Raw genomic sequence first — 14,303 nt, 5'->3', positions numbered from 1 at the left:
TGGAATGTTATTCAGTGCTAAAGAGAAATGAGCTATTGAGCCATGAAAAGACATGGGGAACCTTAAATGCATATTGCTACAAAGCCAGTTTGAAAAGACTACATACTATGTGATTCTACCTATATGACATTTAGAAAAAGGCAAAATTATACTGACAGTAACAAGATCAGTGGTTGCCAGGGGTTTGTGGCATGGAGTGGAGGAGTGAATATGAAAAACACAGGGGACTTTTAGGGCACTGAAACTATTCTGCATGAAAGTATAATGGTGGATACCTGACATTATGCACTTGTCAAAACCCATAGATTGTATAATACAAAGAGTGAATCTTAATGTAAACTATGGACTATAGTTAATAATAATATATCAATATTGGTTCATCAATTGTAACAAATGTACCACACTGACAAAAGATGTTAGTAACAGGGGAAACTGGGCAATGAGGTGGGAGAGTGAATATATGGAACTCTTTGGACCATTTGCTCAACTACTCTGTAAATCTAAAACTGTACTAAAAATAAAATCTGTTATTTATTTTTAAAACCTATGTTGATGATTTTCTTAGCCTACAAGCTAACCCCATTTCACATGTGGACACAATGTATTATTTGTAAGGTTTGAATATATATAGCACTTTTTGGTACCTCAGATACTCTCTGTGTAGAGAGACAGCTGCACTTTGTTTTGTTTGGAACTTTGCCAAGACTTGTTCACCATTTCAGAAAATCACATCACCAGTAGCAAACTAGTGGTCTCTGAGTGACTGATTTGCCTGTACTCTGTATGCATTCACAGCCGTTGTGTTCACAGTGGTTTTATAAAGAGGAGCCAGCATCCGACTGTGTCAGGGTCTGAGCATCAATATATTCAAACACACGTTATTTTATTACTTAGATACTTTTTTTTATCCCAGGTAGTACTATTAGGATATTTTACTGGCATTAAATTTTGGCATGTAGATAGGTTTTATTATAGGTGAATTTCATTGCAGGATAGTAACAAAATATTTGCTATTAGTGGGCGACTGAGCCTGATTGAGTTGAGAACCTCTCCTTTAAAATGAAATCCATACTCCTTACTTGGCCTTCAGGCCTGTCATAACCAGACCAGCTGTCGCAGAGGCTCTGTCCCCTCCTCCCATCATCCCTGCCAAAGGGATCTATTTATGTGTCTCAGAATGTGTTGGCAAACTTGTGTTCCTAACCTTGGTACAGGCTGTTCTCTCCATGAAATGCCCTCATCCTCTTCAATCACCACATCTCAAATGCAGTGTTTCTCAAACCTCAGTTTTTCATGTCCTTCCACTGTAACTTCTGTCATAACTGTGTCCCACCTGCAGTCCCATTTAGTTTCTTTAAATGACTCATTGCTCATAAATACATTTATTTTAATTTATATTAAATGTATAAATAAATTTATTTCCAAGGAAAAGTGTATCTTTTTATTGGAGTATAGTTGATTTACAATGTTGTGTTAATTTCAGGTGTACAGCAAAGTGATTCAGTTATGCATATATATAATATATATTCCTTTTCAGATTATTTTCTATTATAGGTCATTACAAGAGATTGAATATAGTTCCCTCTGCTATACAGGTAGGTCCTTGTTGTTCATCTATTTTATATATAGTAGATTCCTAATTTATCCAAATTCCTAATTTATCCCTCCTCCCCATTATAATAGATAAGAAACCAGCATAAGTAGCCCTAAAATTAACTATAAAAATGGATAGAAGGAAATAAAAGTTATTAACCTCTATTGGGTAAAATTTTCAGCAGAAGCCCTGAGGCCAGCTGTGTGTGTGTGTGTGTGTGTGTAAGAGAGAGAGAGATTAACAGGTGTAAGGAACATTTTATCATTGGGATTGAGACTTTCCCCTTGATACATTCTGAAGGCTTGAAAGCAAATTGAAGAGAGAGTAACTTTCTCGTTCACTGTAATTTAATGCTATCTCTGTTCTCCCTAAATATCACTTGTGTATCATCGGAAACCATTCATTAACCAAACATTTATCAAGCACCTGCTATGTACCAGGCTGTGGCGCTAGATGTTTGCAGTAAACACTAACCAGGTAAGCACAGTCTTTGTCTCACAGGCTAACAGTTGGCTGGAGGGAAAAAAAACACAGGCAACCTGGAAATGGCCATAAAATGTCATTACTTATGAAAATAACTTGTGATTTACAGCCTGTCACTTCTCCAGCATTCCGAATACACATGGTGATTGCAGAGAAAACAAACCCACTCGTAAATTATATGAGTTAGAGAAAATTAAGCTTTTCACAGAAAAGAAAATTGCTAAGTGGATTCGTCTTAATCTTTGATACGCTGTGTCCTGGGACCGCTGAAAGTAATTTTTTTTAAAGTGGTGGTAGTGGTAGGGCACCAGGCGAGACTAGGAAGCAGGCCTGGGCTCACCGCCGAGTCTTCGTTTCCTCCCGAGCCTTTGTTTAGCCCGTCACTGTTCCAAAGGCAGATCAGCCACATCGCCACCGGGAAGCCCGCCTGGACGCCCCGGAGGGGCAAGCCCTTGCGCTGTGCTCCCCAAAGGTCAGGAGCTTTCCCAGGCACCCGCTGAAGAAGGGTCTGTTTGTCCATCTGTCTTCTAGATGGCCCGGGGGGCTCCACGAGCACCGGCGCCTGGCCCTCTCGTCTGCCTCCCGGGAGACCCAGCTCGGCGCAGCTCGCCAGAACCGCCGGCGACAGACGGTCTCTCCAGCTTCCCCCGGGGCCAGCCCCGCTCGGGTTACACCCTCGGCTGGGGGGGCTCCCACGTTAGGGGGCGCTAGCACCGCCACGGCGCCACCTCGGAGCTGGCTGAGCCGGGAGCGCCAGGTCCTCTCCACAGCACTTCGCCGGGGGAGGGGGCTACCTCCCCTCCTGCTGCCCCCAGCTCCGCGCGCAGTGGTCCGGGCCAGGCGCCCGCAGAGAGGGGAGGCGGCTGGGGAACCTCCCCGGATCAGCGCCTCCCGGACGGCGCGGGGAGCGGGGAGGGTCCGAGCACTACGAGGTCGGGCCGGGGTCCGGCGCGGGAGTGTAGGCTCCGGCCAGGACGCCTGGGGTGGGGGGTGGGTGCGACCCTCTGTCCCCGCCCCAGAGGCGGAGCCGAGGTCGGAGCTTGCAGAGCTTGAGAACTGCCGAAACCGCCCGGGGCTCCGGGCCTGGCTCGCACTCACCCTTACCCGACCGCAGGTTCGCCTACACCTGACCCCCCTCCCCTTCCCTTGCCCACTGCCGGCAAAACTCAGCCTCCCAGGTCCCCGGCTGGGCCCAAGGGCGCCGGAGCAGGTGCAGGTGCGGCTTCTCCACCTCTCTTCCACCCGGGCGCATCCCGCCGGGCGGCCATGGCGCGAGGAGACGCCCCGCAGGACAGGCGAGTTGGGGACCAGGTGGGGTGCTTACGGGGATCCGGTGACCGTGGGTAGCACAGACCCGCTCCCTTTGAGCGCTCCAAAGCTCACAGCAGACCAGATGGAACTACAATTCCCGTCAGCCGCCTCCCTCGGGTGCCTGAGCCCGGGTGATGGGGATTGTAGTCCGCTATCCCGAGGGGCCGGCCTGGGAGGAGGGAGGGCGGCGAAAGCGGGACGTCCTCCGGGTGACCTTCTGACTGATCCTCACAGCTACCACCTGGTCGGGATCAGCTTCTTTATCCTGGGGCTGGGCACCCTCCTACCCTGGAACTTCTTCATCACAGCCATCCCGGTGAGACTCGTGGCTGGAGTGACAGCCAAACCGCCACAACCATCATCCGTCTGCTGCAGCTGCCTTTGATTCCTCATTATGCCTGTTTGCTGTTTGTCGGCAGAAGCAGGAAGCCTCAGAGAGGGGAGGTGCCTCTCTCATGGCTAGGAAGACCAAGCTTTCAGGGATGCCCAGATTCTACAGGGACTAGGCCACCAGCTTAGAGGGTCCTGTGGAGCCAGCAAGCCAGCCAGCCATCTACCTCCCCTGTTGGTCATTATTCCTGGGCTAGTCACTCCAAAAGTGGGTTATCCAAGCCTTTGGTTTTCTTTGAAATAGCATGAATTGCATTCATTCATCCAACAAATAGTTAATGTGAACCTAGTGTTCTTAGCACATGCGTGCAGGAGGAGACTCAGCAGAGGAAGTTTTCATCCTCACATAGCTCACATTCTCTCAAGGGAGGGCAGGCATAGGGGGCTTGTGTTCTCTTTGGGACTGAGTTGTTCGTATATACTCAATGCAACAACTTTCCAGATGCCCCTTCAGTGCCTGGCTCTGTGCTGGGCCCTGGAGATCCAAAGATGAATCAGCCCATGATCTTGAGAGCAAGGTGGGTGCCAAAGAAATATTAATAATGTAACAAGACACATGCCATCCAGGCTGGGAGCAGAGTCCTGTGGGTCCCCAAGGGAAGGAGCAATTCCTTCTGCTTAATAGAAGAGCTGATCTGTAACTGGGGAGAAGGCTAGATAAAGCATTTGTGTTGGGTAGGGGAGTGGTAGGAGTGCGGAGGGCATTCCACGCAGCCTTGCAAAGTGTGCTGGCCTTTCAGAGAGGGCCAGAGCTTGGGATGCCCGGAGCTTAGAAGGATGGAGCAGGAAATGGGGCACAAAAGGGAGGCCACAGTCTGATTCTAAAGGGCCCCAAATGCTGTTCCAAAACCCTGGGGCTTTGCCCTGTAGGCAACTGTGGGCAGGGAGGAGGCAGAGGGAGGAGTTAAGCAGAGGCGTGGCAGGACGTGTGTTCCTGCACTTGGTCAGCACCTAGGCCAGAATCTGGCTTATAGTAGGAGCTCCATAAATATTCTGAAATAGAAGCTGCTGCAGGAGTGGGGGTGGGGGCTGGAACAAGGGCAGGAGAGAGGGGTGATCCAATACGAAGCAAGGCCCAAGTTGGGGGTTCTTAGGGCTTGGGCTTGGTCTCAGACTTCAGCCGTTCAATTTGATGCACATTTATCGAGCTCCGACCATGTGCCAGGTGCTAGGGACAGTACAAGGACAGACGACAGTCCTGCAGAATCCCAAGCATGCGATTAGGCAGAGGGGGAAGGCTGGGGGTGTTCCTGAGGGTAGGCTGTAGGGTGACCCTGTACCCCACTCCCCTGGCATCCTGGCAGTACTTCCAGGGGCGGCTGACGGGGGCCAACAGCACCGCTGAGACCCTGGGCACCAACCACACAAGCCCTGCGGATACCTTCAACTTCAACAACTGGGTGACGCTGCTGTCCCAGCTGCCCCTGCTGCTCTTCACGCTCCTCAACTCCTTCCTATACCAGTGGTGAGAAGCCCTGCCCCCTGGGCTCAGTCCCCCGCCATCCCTCTGTCATTCCTCCCCTGCCACTGCTGAGGCAGCTCCCAGGGCCCAGGGAAGACCTCTCACCCTTCCTCCCCTCCCCCTGCATTGTTCCCAGCCCCCGCTGTCCAGCCCCGGGATGATATTCTTGCCCACCTCCCCTTGCCTGGCCTGGGCCCAGCAATGCCCGCTCTGCCCTCCTTATGAGCAGCATCCCTGAGACGGTGCGGATTCTGGGCAGCCTGCTGGTCATCCTGCTGCTCTTCGCCCTGACGGCAGTGTTGGTAAAGGTGGACATGAGCCCTGGGCTCTTCTTCTCCATCACCATGGCCTCTGTCTGGTTCATCAACTGTGAGCACTGCTGCCCCTACCCACCCCCTACTCAGCCCCTCAGAGCCTAGACTCTTCTTTACAACTGAAAGGGCCCAAGGTATCTAAGAAGGGAAGACAGCAGCATTACCTATATCCCTGATGAGAAACTGAGGCCCAGAGGAGAGGAAAAGTCACTCGTCCCAGGCCCCACAGTGACCTAAGAGCAGGCCCCCTGGCCCTTAGCCCCTCAGACCTAGGGCTGTACCTTGGAAGAGGAATGAATGTGGGGTATTACACCAGAGTATCCAGAGTCTCATGCCTACCCACCCTAGTCCACAGTCCCCTGTGCACCCTGCCAACACCTCCTCCAGAGAGCCCTTGAGGCCTGCCTCATTGAGCAGCAAGCCTCCAATCCTGTCCCTCCACAGCCTTTGGTGCAGTTCTGCAGGGCAGCCTCTTCGGGCAGCTGGGCACCATGCCTTCCACGTACAGCACCCTCTTCCTCAGCGGCCAGGGCCTGGCTGGGATCTTTGCTGCCCTGGCCATGCTCATGTCCATGGCCAGTGAGTAGACTTGGATGGCTGGAGGGCAGGGGTGGCCTCTGGGATTCTGGGGAGCAGAGAGAGTGTGCCAAGAGTGAGATGCCTTGGGCTCTGGTGGAGACAGAGGTGATGAGGTAATGGGGGAGCTGGGGATGGAGTTTGGGGGTGGGGAGTTGGGCTCTTGAGTTCTACCTTGAGAGAATGACTGGGGCAGGATTCCTGAGGCCAGTACTGGCATGTGGCAGTAGGTTGGGTGAGGGAAGTGGAGACAGGTTTGGGATTCAGATAGACTGGTGTTTGAATCCCAGTTCCACCGCTCCCTAGCCATGGGCATCGGACAAGGCACTTACCTGTGTCAGTTTCCCCACCTAAATGATTATTATAGTTCTGTCCTCAGACGGTAAAGAGCATGCAGTAATAATGAGCACATAGTAGGTGCTCAACAAAAATGACCCTGAGAGAAGAGTGAGAGAAGTGAAGAGCTGGGCTGAGGCCCCTGTACAAAAGTTCTGAGTTTGTCAGTGGGAGGAGTGGAAAAGGCCAGGAGGTGAATCTGAGACATGCACAAAGTGAAGGAGGACAAGAGTTGTAAGCCCTGTGGGAGCCAGTGGACCAACCACCTCCCTTCTGCAGCTGAAGTTTCTATACAGGTGGCGTGGATGCCCAGACCTCCGCCCTGGGGTACTTCATCACGCCCTGTGTGGGCATCCTCATGTCCATCGTGTGTTACCTGAGCCTGCCCCACCTGGTGAGCCTGGTATTGGGCTCAGGCCCACTTCAGAGCATCACAGATACAGCCCTGAGTCTGAGGCCCTGAGAGAGGCCAAAGGAGGCAGAGGGGACCTGGGCCCCGTCCTGATCCCCAAAGGACTCAGCCACTGGGGGACCCCAGCCTCTAAGCCAACAGGGTGGGGCGGGATCCAGACATCGCAGCCAAGCCAGGCAGGGACAACGCTTTCATTCTGCAGAAGTTTGCCCGCTACTACCTGGCCAAGAAACCATCACAGGCAAAGGGTCAGGAGCTGGAGACCAAAGCAGAGCTCCTCCAGTCTGGTGAGCCTGGGACCCTGCTGGGGAGGTGGGAGAACCAGAGGAGACTAGAGCCACCTCCACAGAGAAGCCTTTCCCCTCTGTCCCCAGCTAGAGCCATCATCCCTAGTAGCCTTGTGTGAATAGAGGCAGAAGACCATGAAGTAAAGTCAGTGAGACTGAAGTCACCCCTGTTGCCCTTTAGACCTCATTTTCCTCTATAAAATGGGGAGGCAGTAGAGCTTCGGGCATGAAAATTCTAGATCCAAGTGCATCTGAGTTTGAATCCTAGTTTCATAACATCCAAGCTGTGTGACCTTAGTCAAGTAACATAACCCCTCTGAGCCTCAGTTTCTTTATGTGTAAAGCAATGGCAGTGAGACAATCCATGTAAGGTGCCTAACTGCCTGGCACATGTGTGTGCTTACTAAACAGCAGCCAGGCATATTTCCATTGCTCATTCTCTTTGCCTGCACCCCGGGCTAGTGGAGGGTCACTTGTTTGAATCACTGGGAATTTCCCTCCATCAGGTCTGGTTGTCACAGGCATGGCTCACAGGCATAACCCTGCCCTCCTCTTCTGCCCCAGATGAGAACGGGATTCCCAACAGCCCCCAGAAGGCAGCCCTGACCCTGGACCTTGACCCTGAGAAGGAGCCAGAGATGGAGCCAGAGGAACCCCAGAAGCCAGGGAAACCTTCAGTGTTCCTTGTCTTCCGGAAGGTTTGGCTTGGCTATAGCCCCCTGCCACCATCCCTAGGGAAGAGAAGGCTGCTCTCTCCAGCCTTCCCCAGAGGGTCCTAGGATGGACTGGGGCCTTTGTACTCACCCCAAGGTGACAGGGTCATGGTGAGTCAGGGACATGCTGGGCCAGGCCCCAATGTCCTGCTCCTGGGCCAGGGCTTGGGCGGGAGGGTTGGGGCTGCATGTGGGGCTCCGGGTCTGTTCTATCCACTCACACCCCTGCCTCTGGCTCCCAGATCTGGCTGACGGCGCTGTGCCTTGTGTTGGTCTTCACAGTCACCCTGTCCGTCTTCCCCGCCATCACAGCCATGGTGACCAGCTCCACCAGTCCTGGGAAATGGAGTGAGTACTGGGAAGCAGAAGAGGACAGGGCATTGGGAGTGAAGGGGGAGAGACGGAAGAGGGGAGTTGGACCGGGATGAGCCTTCTCCCTCTTCCAGGTCAGTTCTTCAACCCCATCTGCTGTTTCCTTCTCTTCAACATCATGGACTGTCTGGGACGGAGCCTGACCTCTTACTTCCTGTGGGTGAGCACATCTTGGCTGGAGTCATCTGACAGTTTTAGGAAGCAGCTGGGGATCAGAGGGTGTGAGTGCACAGAAAGGCGATATCCCAACAGTCCACCTGCTCTGGGTCAGGCATCGGGACAGCCAGCCAGTTGGCGGTGAGCACCTGGCCCCTGGAGACACACAGCCAGGGCTTTCACTGTGAACTCCTTGAAAGCAGAAGCCATGTGCAATTGACCATGTTCATGTCAAGCCATGTCCATGTTCCCAGCACCCTGCGGAGGACCAGACCCTCAGTGCTTAGAAACTATTTCCACGCCACGTGAGAGGTTGGACAAGGTTCCTAGTATTTGGATTGCTTGTAGCCAAGATGCTGCTTCTTTAAACGAAATCTTCCAAAGACACACAACAAATGAAGTAGATCAAAGAGGAGCTGCTCTGATCCACGCTAGGACAGGGCCTAGATGCCAACTTCCAATCCCATTCAGCCACCCCACTGGCCCCAAAGGGGTCTTTGGAATCCCCAGGGGTGCTCAGAGTAGCTGAGTTTGAAAACCAGAGATGCTCTTCCATGTCTGCCATGGAGAGCACCAGCTGGAGCTCAGGAGAGGCTGAGGCCAGCCCCAGGCAGGTCAGGGGAAGTGATAGTTGAGTCTGTCTGGGGTGCTCTGGAGCAGAGACCATGGGACTGCCCTCACCCCTACCTTCTGCCACAGCCAGACGAGGACAGCCGGCTGCTGCCCCTGCTGGTCTGCCTCCGTATCCTGTTCGTGCCACTCTTCATGCTGTGCCACGTGCCTGAGAGGTCTCGGCTGCCCATCCTCTTCCCACAGGACGCCTACTTCATCACGTTCATGCTGCTCTTTGCTGTTTCAAATGGTTACCTGGTGTCCCTCACCATGTGCCTGGCGCCCAGGTCTGGAGGTTGGGGAGGTAGAGGGAGGGCCTGGGAGTGGGGAGGTGGGCTTGCTCTTTGAGAGGGGCAGCCTGCAAGGGTTAGGCTTCTGGCCAGCCCAGCCCAGGCCTCACTGGTCCCAGCTGTCAAGTCAGGCCTTAACCGCTGAGCCAGCCCCAGGCCAGGAGCTGGGGAGAGGAGGACTTGGTGGGTGAGATGCCTGCCTAGTATAGTAGCCCAGGCACTGGTTCTGGGGCCTCCTCTCTGGCCCTCGGTTTCCTCATCTGTGAAATAAATAGGTTGGATTATCATCCCTTAGGGTCCAGCTACTCTCAAAATTCTTAGTTGCAGGGGAGCTAAGGTCTTGATCAAAAGCAGAGTTCCTGGGCCATTTCCTCTCAGGACAAAGGAACTGAGAATCCAGGCAGAGTAGAAGTGACAGAGAGGACCAGGTTGGGGACATTTTGTCAGGAGGGAAGACAAGAGCATTTAGACCCCAGGGGCGTGAGAGATGTCCTTGCCCAGTGGCCTCATTTTACTGATCAGGAAACTGGAGTCCAGAGAGAAGGGCCTAATCATAGAGACTCAGAGGTTGGGCCAGCCCAGACTGGAACTCAGGCGTCTTGTTGTAAGGGCAGAGGCCACAGGGGCTGGGTCCAGGTTTGGTGCCACATTTTCTAAGAGTTTCTACTCCTGTGTGTTCTAGGCAGGTGCTGCCACACGAGAGGGAGGTAGCCGGCACCCTCATGACCTTCTTCCTGGCCTTGGGGCTCTCCTGTGGAGCCTCGCTCTCCTTCCTCTTCAAGGCGCTGCTCTGAAGTGCTCCGTCCAGGGCTCTCCCAGCATCTCTCTTCGGAAATGAGACCCAGCATGAGGGGATGGCAGGCGGGGCTCAGGACTCTGCCAAGCTGGGCCTCTTGGTCTTGGAGTGCCAGGAGGAGGCGGGCGCTGCTCTCCTTCCCAGGCCAGTGGCCACTTGGGTTGCTGCAAGGAAGAATTCACCACCTGTCATTCCAACCCTCATCTAAGAGTGGAGCTGGCGCAGAGGCAGACTATCTAGATGCACAAAAGACCTCACTGAAAGCGTGATGATCAGGAGAGAGAGGGCTGAGGACAATGACCCTCCCTTCCCACCAGGAGTGTATTTGTTAATCACCAGAAATGCACTTGCTAATCGCCAGGGCTCAGAGGCTGCAGGTGGGGCCCCGACAATGGAGTGGCTGGTGTGGCCCCAGCTTTGGGTTCAGAATGGGAGTGGGGCTTGCCCAGGGCAGGAGCTCCTCTTCTCTCCAGGCCTCAGCCACTCCATGGTCTCGGACCCCAGAAAAGAAGATTCCAGGGAAGTTGAGGGGACCAGGGAGAAGGAACAGGAGTAACAGTGTTGTTGTCGCCAACACTGACTGTGTCTACCCCCCAAGCCCCGCTGGGCCTGGGTCCCAGAACTGCAGTTAGCCTGCATGTGTGTACAGCACTTTACAGTTTGCAAAGCTCTTCCACACCGTCTCTCACTGAAGCCACATTGAGGCCCTTGGAGGGAGCCGGGCAGGGATTGGGCTCCCCTTTGTACAGGTGAGGAAACTGAGTCCCAGGGGGCAGTGACTGGTTCTTGGCAGAGCCAGGACCCAGCCCCCACCTCCCTGTAGGTGCTGTTCTTCCTGCCCACTGCCTGCTTCTCTTTCCCCAAGGGGCTCAAGGCGAGAATCCCAAGCACTTCCTCCACCTTGTTGCTTGTTTTCCCCTCTGACCCTGCTCTTGGGTCTAATAACAACGTTCTTCATTTGTACAATGAATTCACTGAGTCTTTATTTCCGAAGTGCTCTCATCTCTATTGGCTTTGATGAGCTGGAGGGGGTGGGGGTGGTTGTACCCATTTGACAAATGGGATGACTGAGACCCTGAGAGGGGCAGGGATTCATGGGCACCTCTGTGTTGGGCCCTCTCAACCACATGATGGCCAAGGGGGACTGGCCTGCCAGGAGCCCTGTGCTCCTGGGCGGAGTGCCTGGCCATGTGAATGACTATTGCTCTCTCCTGCCACCGGTGTCTTCTGCCTTCCCAGGCTTCCCCTTCTCAGAAATGGAGCTTCAGAGAGATGCAAATTCTTCAGAAGGATGGAGGAAAGGCCTGCTTCACGACACACCTGTGCTACCCCACCGAGCCCACAGAAAAGCAGGGGGTTTTGAGGCTATAGGCACCAGCCTTTCTGCCCACTTGCCCTCCTGCCTTCCATGACCATTCACTGAGCAGCTATTACACACCAGGCACTAAGCCAGCGCAAGGCCCCTGCTCAGAAGCCAGAGGCTGCTTTGCTGCCAAAGAGGAAAATGAGGCAAGATATGACCTTAGTAGCTGGATAAAGCCAATAAAGCCAAAGGACCAACCCCAAGTGAGGATTCATTGCTTCAAATATTATTTACCGTGGCCGGTCTGGTGACCCTGAAACAAAGGAGATGTGGTCCATGCTCCCAAGGCCATGGGAAGCAGAATGTAACTTGTCATGAAGATTGTGAGGGCCCTGCAGAAGTGTGTTATCTAAGACTCCAGAAGAGGGGCCCATTGACCTCACTGTGAAGTCAGGGTAGTCATCCCTGAGGAGGTGTCCTCTGAGCTGGGCCTTGAGGGATGACTATGAGTTTGCTGGGCTGAGGTGGGGGAGGGGCATCCCAGGCAGAGGTACCAGAGAATGTGGAAGATATGGACATGAAATATTCACAGAAAAGTGGGGACTTCTGGCAGCAGGGGCAGGGGTGGGGAGGAGAAGGGGAGAGGATGAGGCTGGGCAGTGGGCTGTGGACAGATGATGAAGGGCCTTAGGGTTGAGGCCTAACCAGGGGATTAGAAAGAACAGGAGGCAGACAGGAGACAAGAAGTTGGCTGCCTCTACAGAGGCCATTTAACTTGGTGGGTAAGTGCATGTGCACTGTCCCAGGCTCTTTCATTCACAAGCAGTGGGAATTGGGAGGCCTGGAGCCTGGAGTCCTGGAGAAAGGGCTGGAGTACAGAATGACATTTACTAAATGGTGGTTGTAGTCCTGGGAGTATCTTGTGCAGACCACTAGGCCTAGCTGCACCCTTTGACTGGGACTGCTGGGGGCAGGACCCCAATACATCCATAGCCCCTTCTTCTCTACCTTCAGAGACTGTTGTCTGTTATACCCGAAAGCTCCCTAGACCTGCCAGACCTACCCTTGCAGGCCAGGCAACAGTCCCAGGGAACCCACTGGTGCTGGTCCACAGTCATCTGGAGTAAGCCCAGTTTGGGCTGAGCAGCGAAGGATGGGCCCAGAAAGAGGATACTCACCCCTCAGAAGTTCTTGTGATGTCACAACCTGGAATTCCTTCTTCTCATCCTCCTTCCAGGTACATCCAGCCCAACTTTCCCATCAGATAAGGATGCAACTGGTTTTTGACGTTGGAAACAAATGCTTGGTCTGATGGGCTACACTCACTCATCCCTCTCCTAATGCCCAGCCCCCCTGGCCACTGCCACCTCCCCAGCCTGACACAGCTCTGCCAGCAGGCCCAGGTTCCCTCAGAAGCAGCCAATTTCCATGAGCAAACATTTGGAGAGGCCTCTGTGTAGGGCACTGAGATGGACTCGGTGGAGGGACACAAACGTTGGAAGGCCAGCCCTTATCCTCAAGCTGCACACTCTTTTATGAGGAGGATACTTCCTGGTTTGTAAATTGATTTGGCTCTAAAAATCAAAAAGATTAAAAGTCAGAGATTGTCAGAATGGATTAAAAAATGATTCAACTTTATGGTATTTACAAGAAATTCAACATTATAAAATTAACATTATAAATCAACTACACTTCAATAAAATTTTTTTAAAAGATTAAAATCACACAAAGTATCTTTTTCAATCATAGTAAAACAAAACTAGAAACCTATAATTGAAGAAAAACTGGAAACCTCACAAATATGTGGAAATTAAGTAACTAATGGGTAGAAAAATAAATAAAAAAAAGAAACTAGAAAACGCTTTGAGACAAATGGAAATGAGAATAACATACTAAAATTCATGGATGCAGCGAGAGCTGTGCTGAGAGGGAACTTGCAGTTGTAAACGCCTATGTTAAAAAGGAAGAAGGATCTCAAACCAATAAACTAACTTTATATCTTAAGGATCTAGGAAAAGAAGAGCAAATTAAACCCAAAACTAGCAGAAGGAAGGAAATGATAAAATATTAGTGTGGAGATAAACAAAATGGGGGACAGAAAAAAAAATTAGAGAAAATCAATGAAACCAAAAGTTGGTCCTTTGAACCTAGAGATTATCATATTAAGTGAAGTCAGTCAGACAGAGAAAGACAAATATCATATATCATTTATATGTGGGATCTTTAAAAAATGATACAAATGAGCTTATTTACAAAACAGAAACAGACTCACAGACACAGAAAACAAATTATGGTAACCAAAGGGGAAGAGGCAGGAGGGATAAATTAGGAGTTTGGGATTAGCAGATACAAACTACTATATATAAAATAGATAAACAATAAGGCACAAGGGACTATATTCAATATCTTACAATAACCTATAATGAAAAAGAATATGAAGAAGAATACATATATGTATAATTGAATCACTATGCTGTACCCCAGAAACTAACACAACATTGTAAATCAACTACACTTCAATTTAAAAAAACAACAGCACACCCTCCAAGCTCCTGAGGGCAAAACCCTCCTCCTGACGGGGAGCCAAGAGAAGCATTTTCATTTTTTTAACTTTGGTCCCAGAAGATGTATACAACTTAGGGGAAAAAAAAGCTGGTCCTTTGAAACAATCAATAAAAAGAAGAAACAGGAACTCTAAATACATCTATAACAAGGAATGAGATTGAAACAGTAATTAAAACCTCCCCAAAAAGGAAATTCCAGGACCAGATGACCTCACAGGCGAATTCTACCAATCATTTAAAGAACTAACACCAATCCTCAAACGCTTCAAAAAATACAGGAGGCAAGGACACTTTTCTAACTCATTCTATGTGACCAGCGTTATGGGGATGTC

General features: G+C 51.5%; 1 protein-coding gene and 1 long non-coding RNA gene across 3 annotated transcripts; one reads left to right on the top strand and one right to left on the bottom strand.

The window, feature by feature from the left end:
- Positions 1 to 2,476: 2,476 nt before the first annotated feature.
- Positions 2,477 to 10,128, top strand: SLC29A2 (solute carrier family 29 member 2). Of its 2 annotated transcripts, XM_006210661.4 has the most exons (12): positions 2,477 to 3,372; positions 3,623 to 3,704; positions 5,083 to 5,243; positions 5,470 to 5,609; positions 5,999 to 6,133; positions 6,763 to 6,860; positions 7,081 to 7,165; positions 7,730 to 7,863; positions 8,121 to 8,226; positions 8,325 to 8,410; positions 9,106 to 9,305; positions 9,991 to 10,128. In XM_006210661.4, exons 1-12 carry the CDS (start codon positions 3,344 to 3,346, stop codon positions 10,100 to 10,102), a joined length of 1,368 nt encoding a protein of 455 aa, XP_006210723.1. In that variant the 5' UTR covers positions 2,477 to 3,343; the 3' UTR covers positions 10,103 to 10,128. The 2 variants fall into 2 exon arrangements, with proteins under 2 accessions (XP_006210723.1, XP_015100268.1); XM_015244782.3 differs by lacking the exon at positions 2,477 to 3,372 and having other exon boundaries at positions 3,425 to 3,704.
- On the bottom strand, positions 9,715 to 12,983 carry LOC140698834 (uncharacterized). The gene is made up of 3 exons (XR_012076821.1): positions 12,956 to 12,983; positions 12,586 to 12,659; positions 9,715 to 10,268 (listed from the first exon to the last, which is right to left on the bottom strand). It is a non-coding gene; the product is annotated as an uncharacterized lncRNA (long non-coding RNA).
- Positions 12,984 to 14,303: the final 1,320 nt, after the last annotated feature.

This window comes from Vicugna pacos, chromosome 10, assembly GCF_048564905.1.
Source record: "Vicugna pacos chromosome 10, VicPac4, whole genome shotgun sequence".
NCBI classification, from domain to species: domain Eukaryota; kingdom Metazoa; phylum Chordata; class Mammalia; order Artiodactyla; family Camelidae; genus Vicugna; species Vicugna pacos.
This window is presented reverse-complemented; position numbering and strand designations above follow the sequence as displayed.

What these genes read in the sequence shown, in the direction of transcription:
- SLC29A2 (XM_015244782.3), top strand. Translation starts at nt 3,471, where the DNA reads ATGGAACTACAATTCCCGTCAGCCGCCTCCCTCGGGTGCCTGAGCCCG. An exon ending in AGCAGAGCTCCTCCAGTCTG is followed by an intron (nt 7,166 to 7,729) that starts GTGAGCCTGGGA and finishes CTTCTGCCCCAG; the next exon opens with ATGAGAACGGGATTCCCAAC. An exon ending in CACCAGTCCTGGGAAATGGA is followed by an intron (nt 8,227 to 8,324) that starts GTGAGTACTGGG and finishes TCCCTCTTCCAG; the next exon opens with GTCAGTTCTTCAACCCCATC.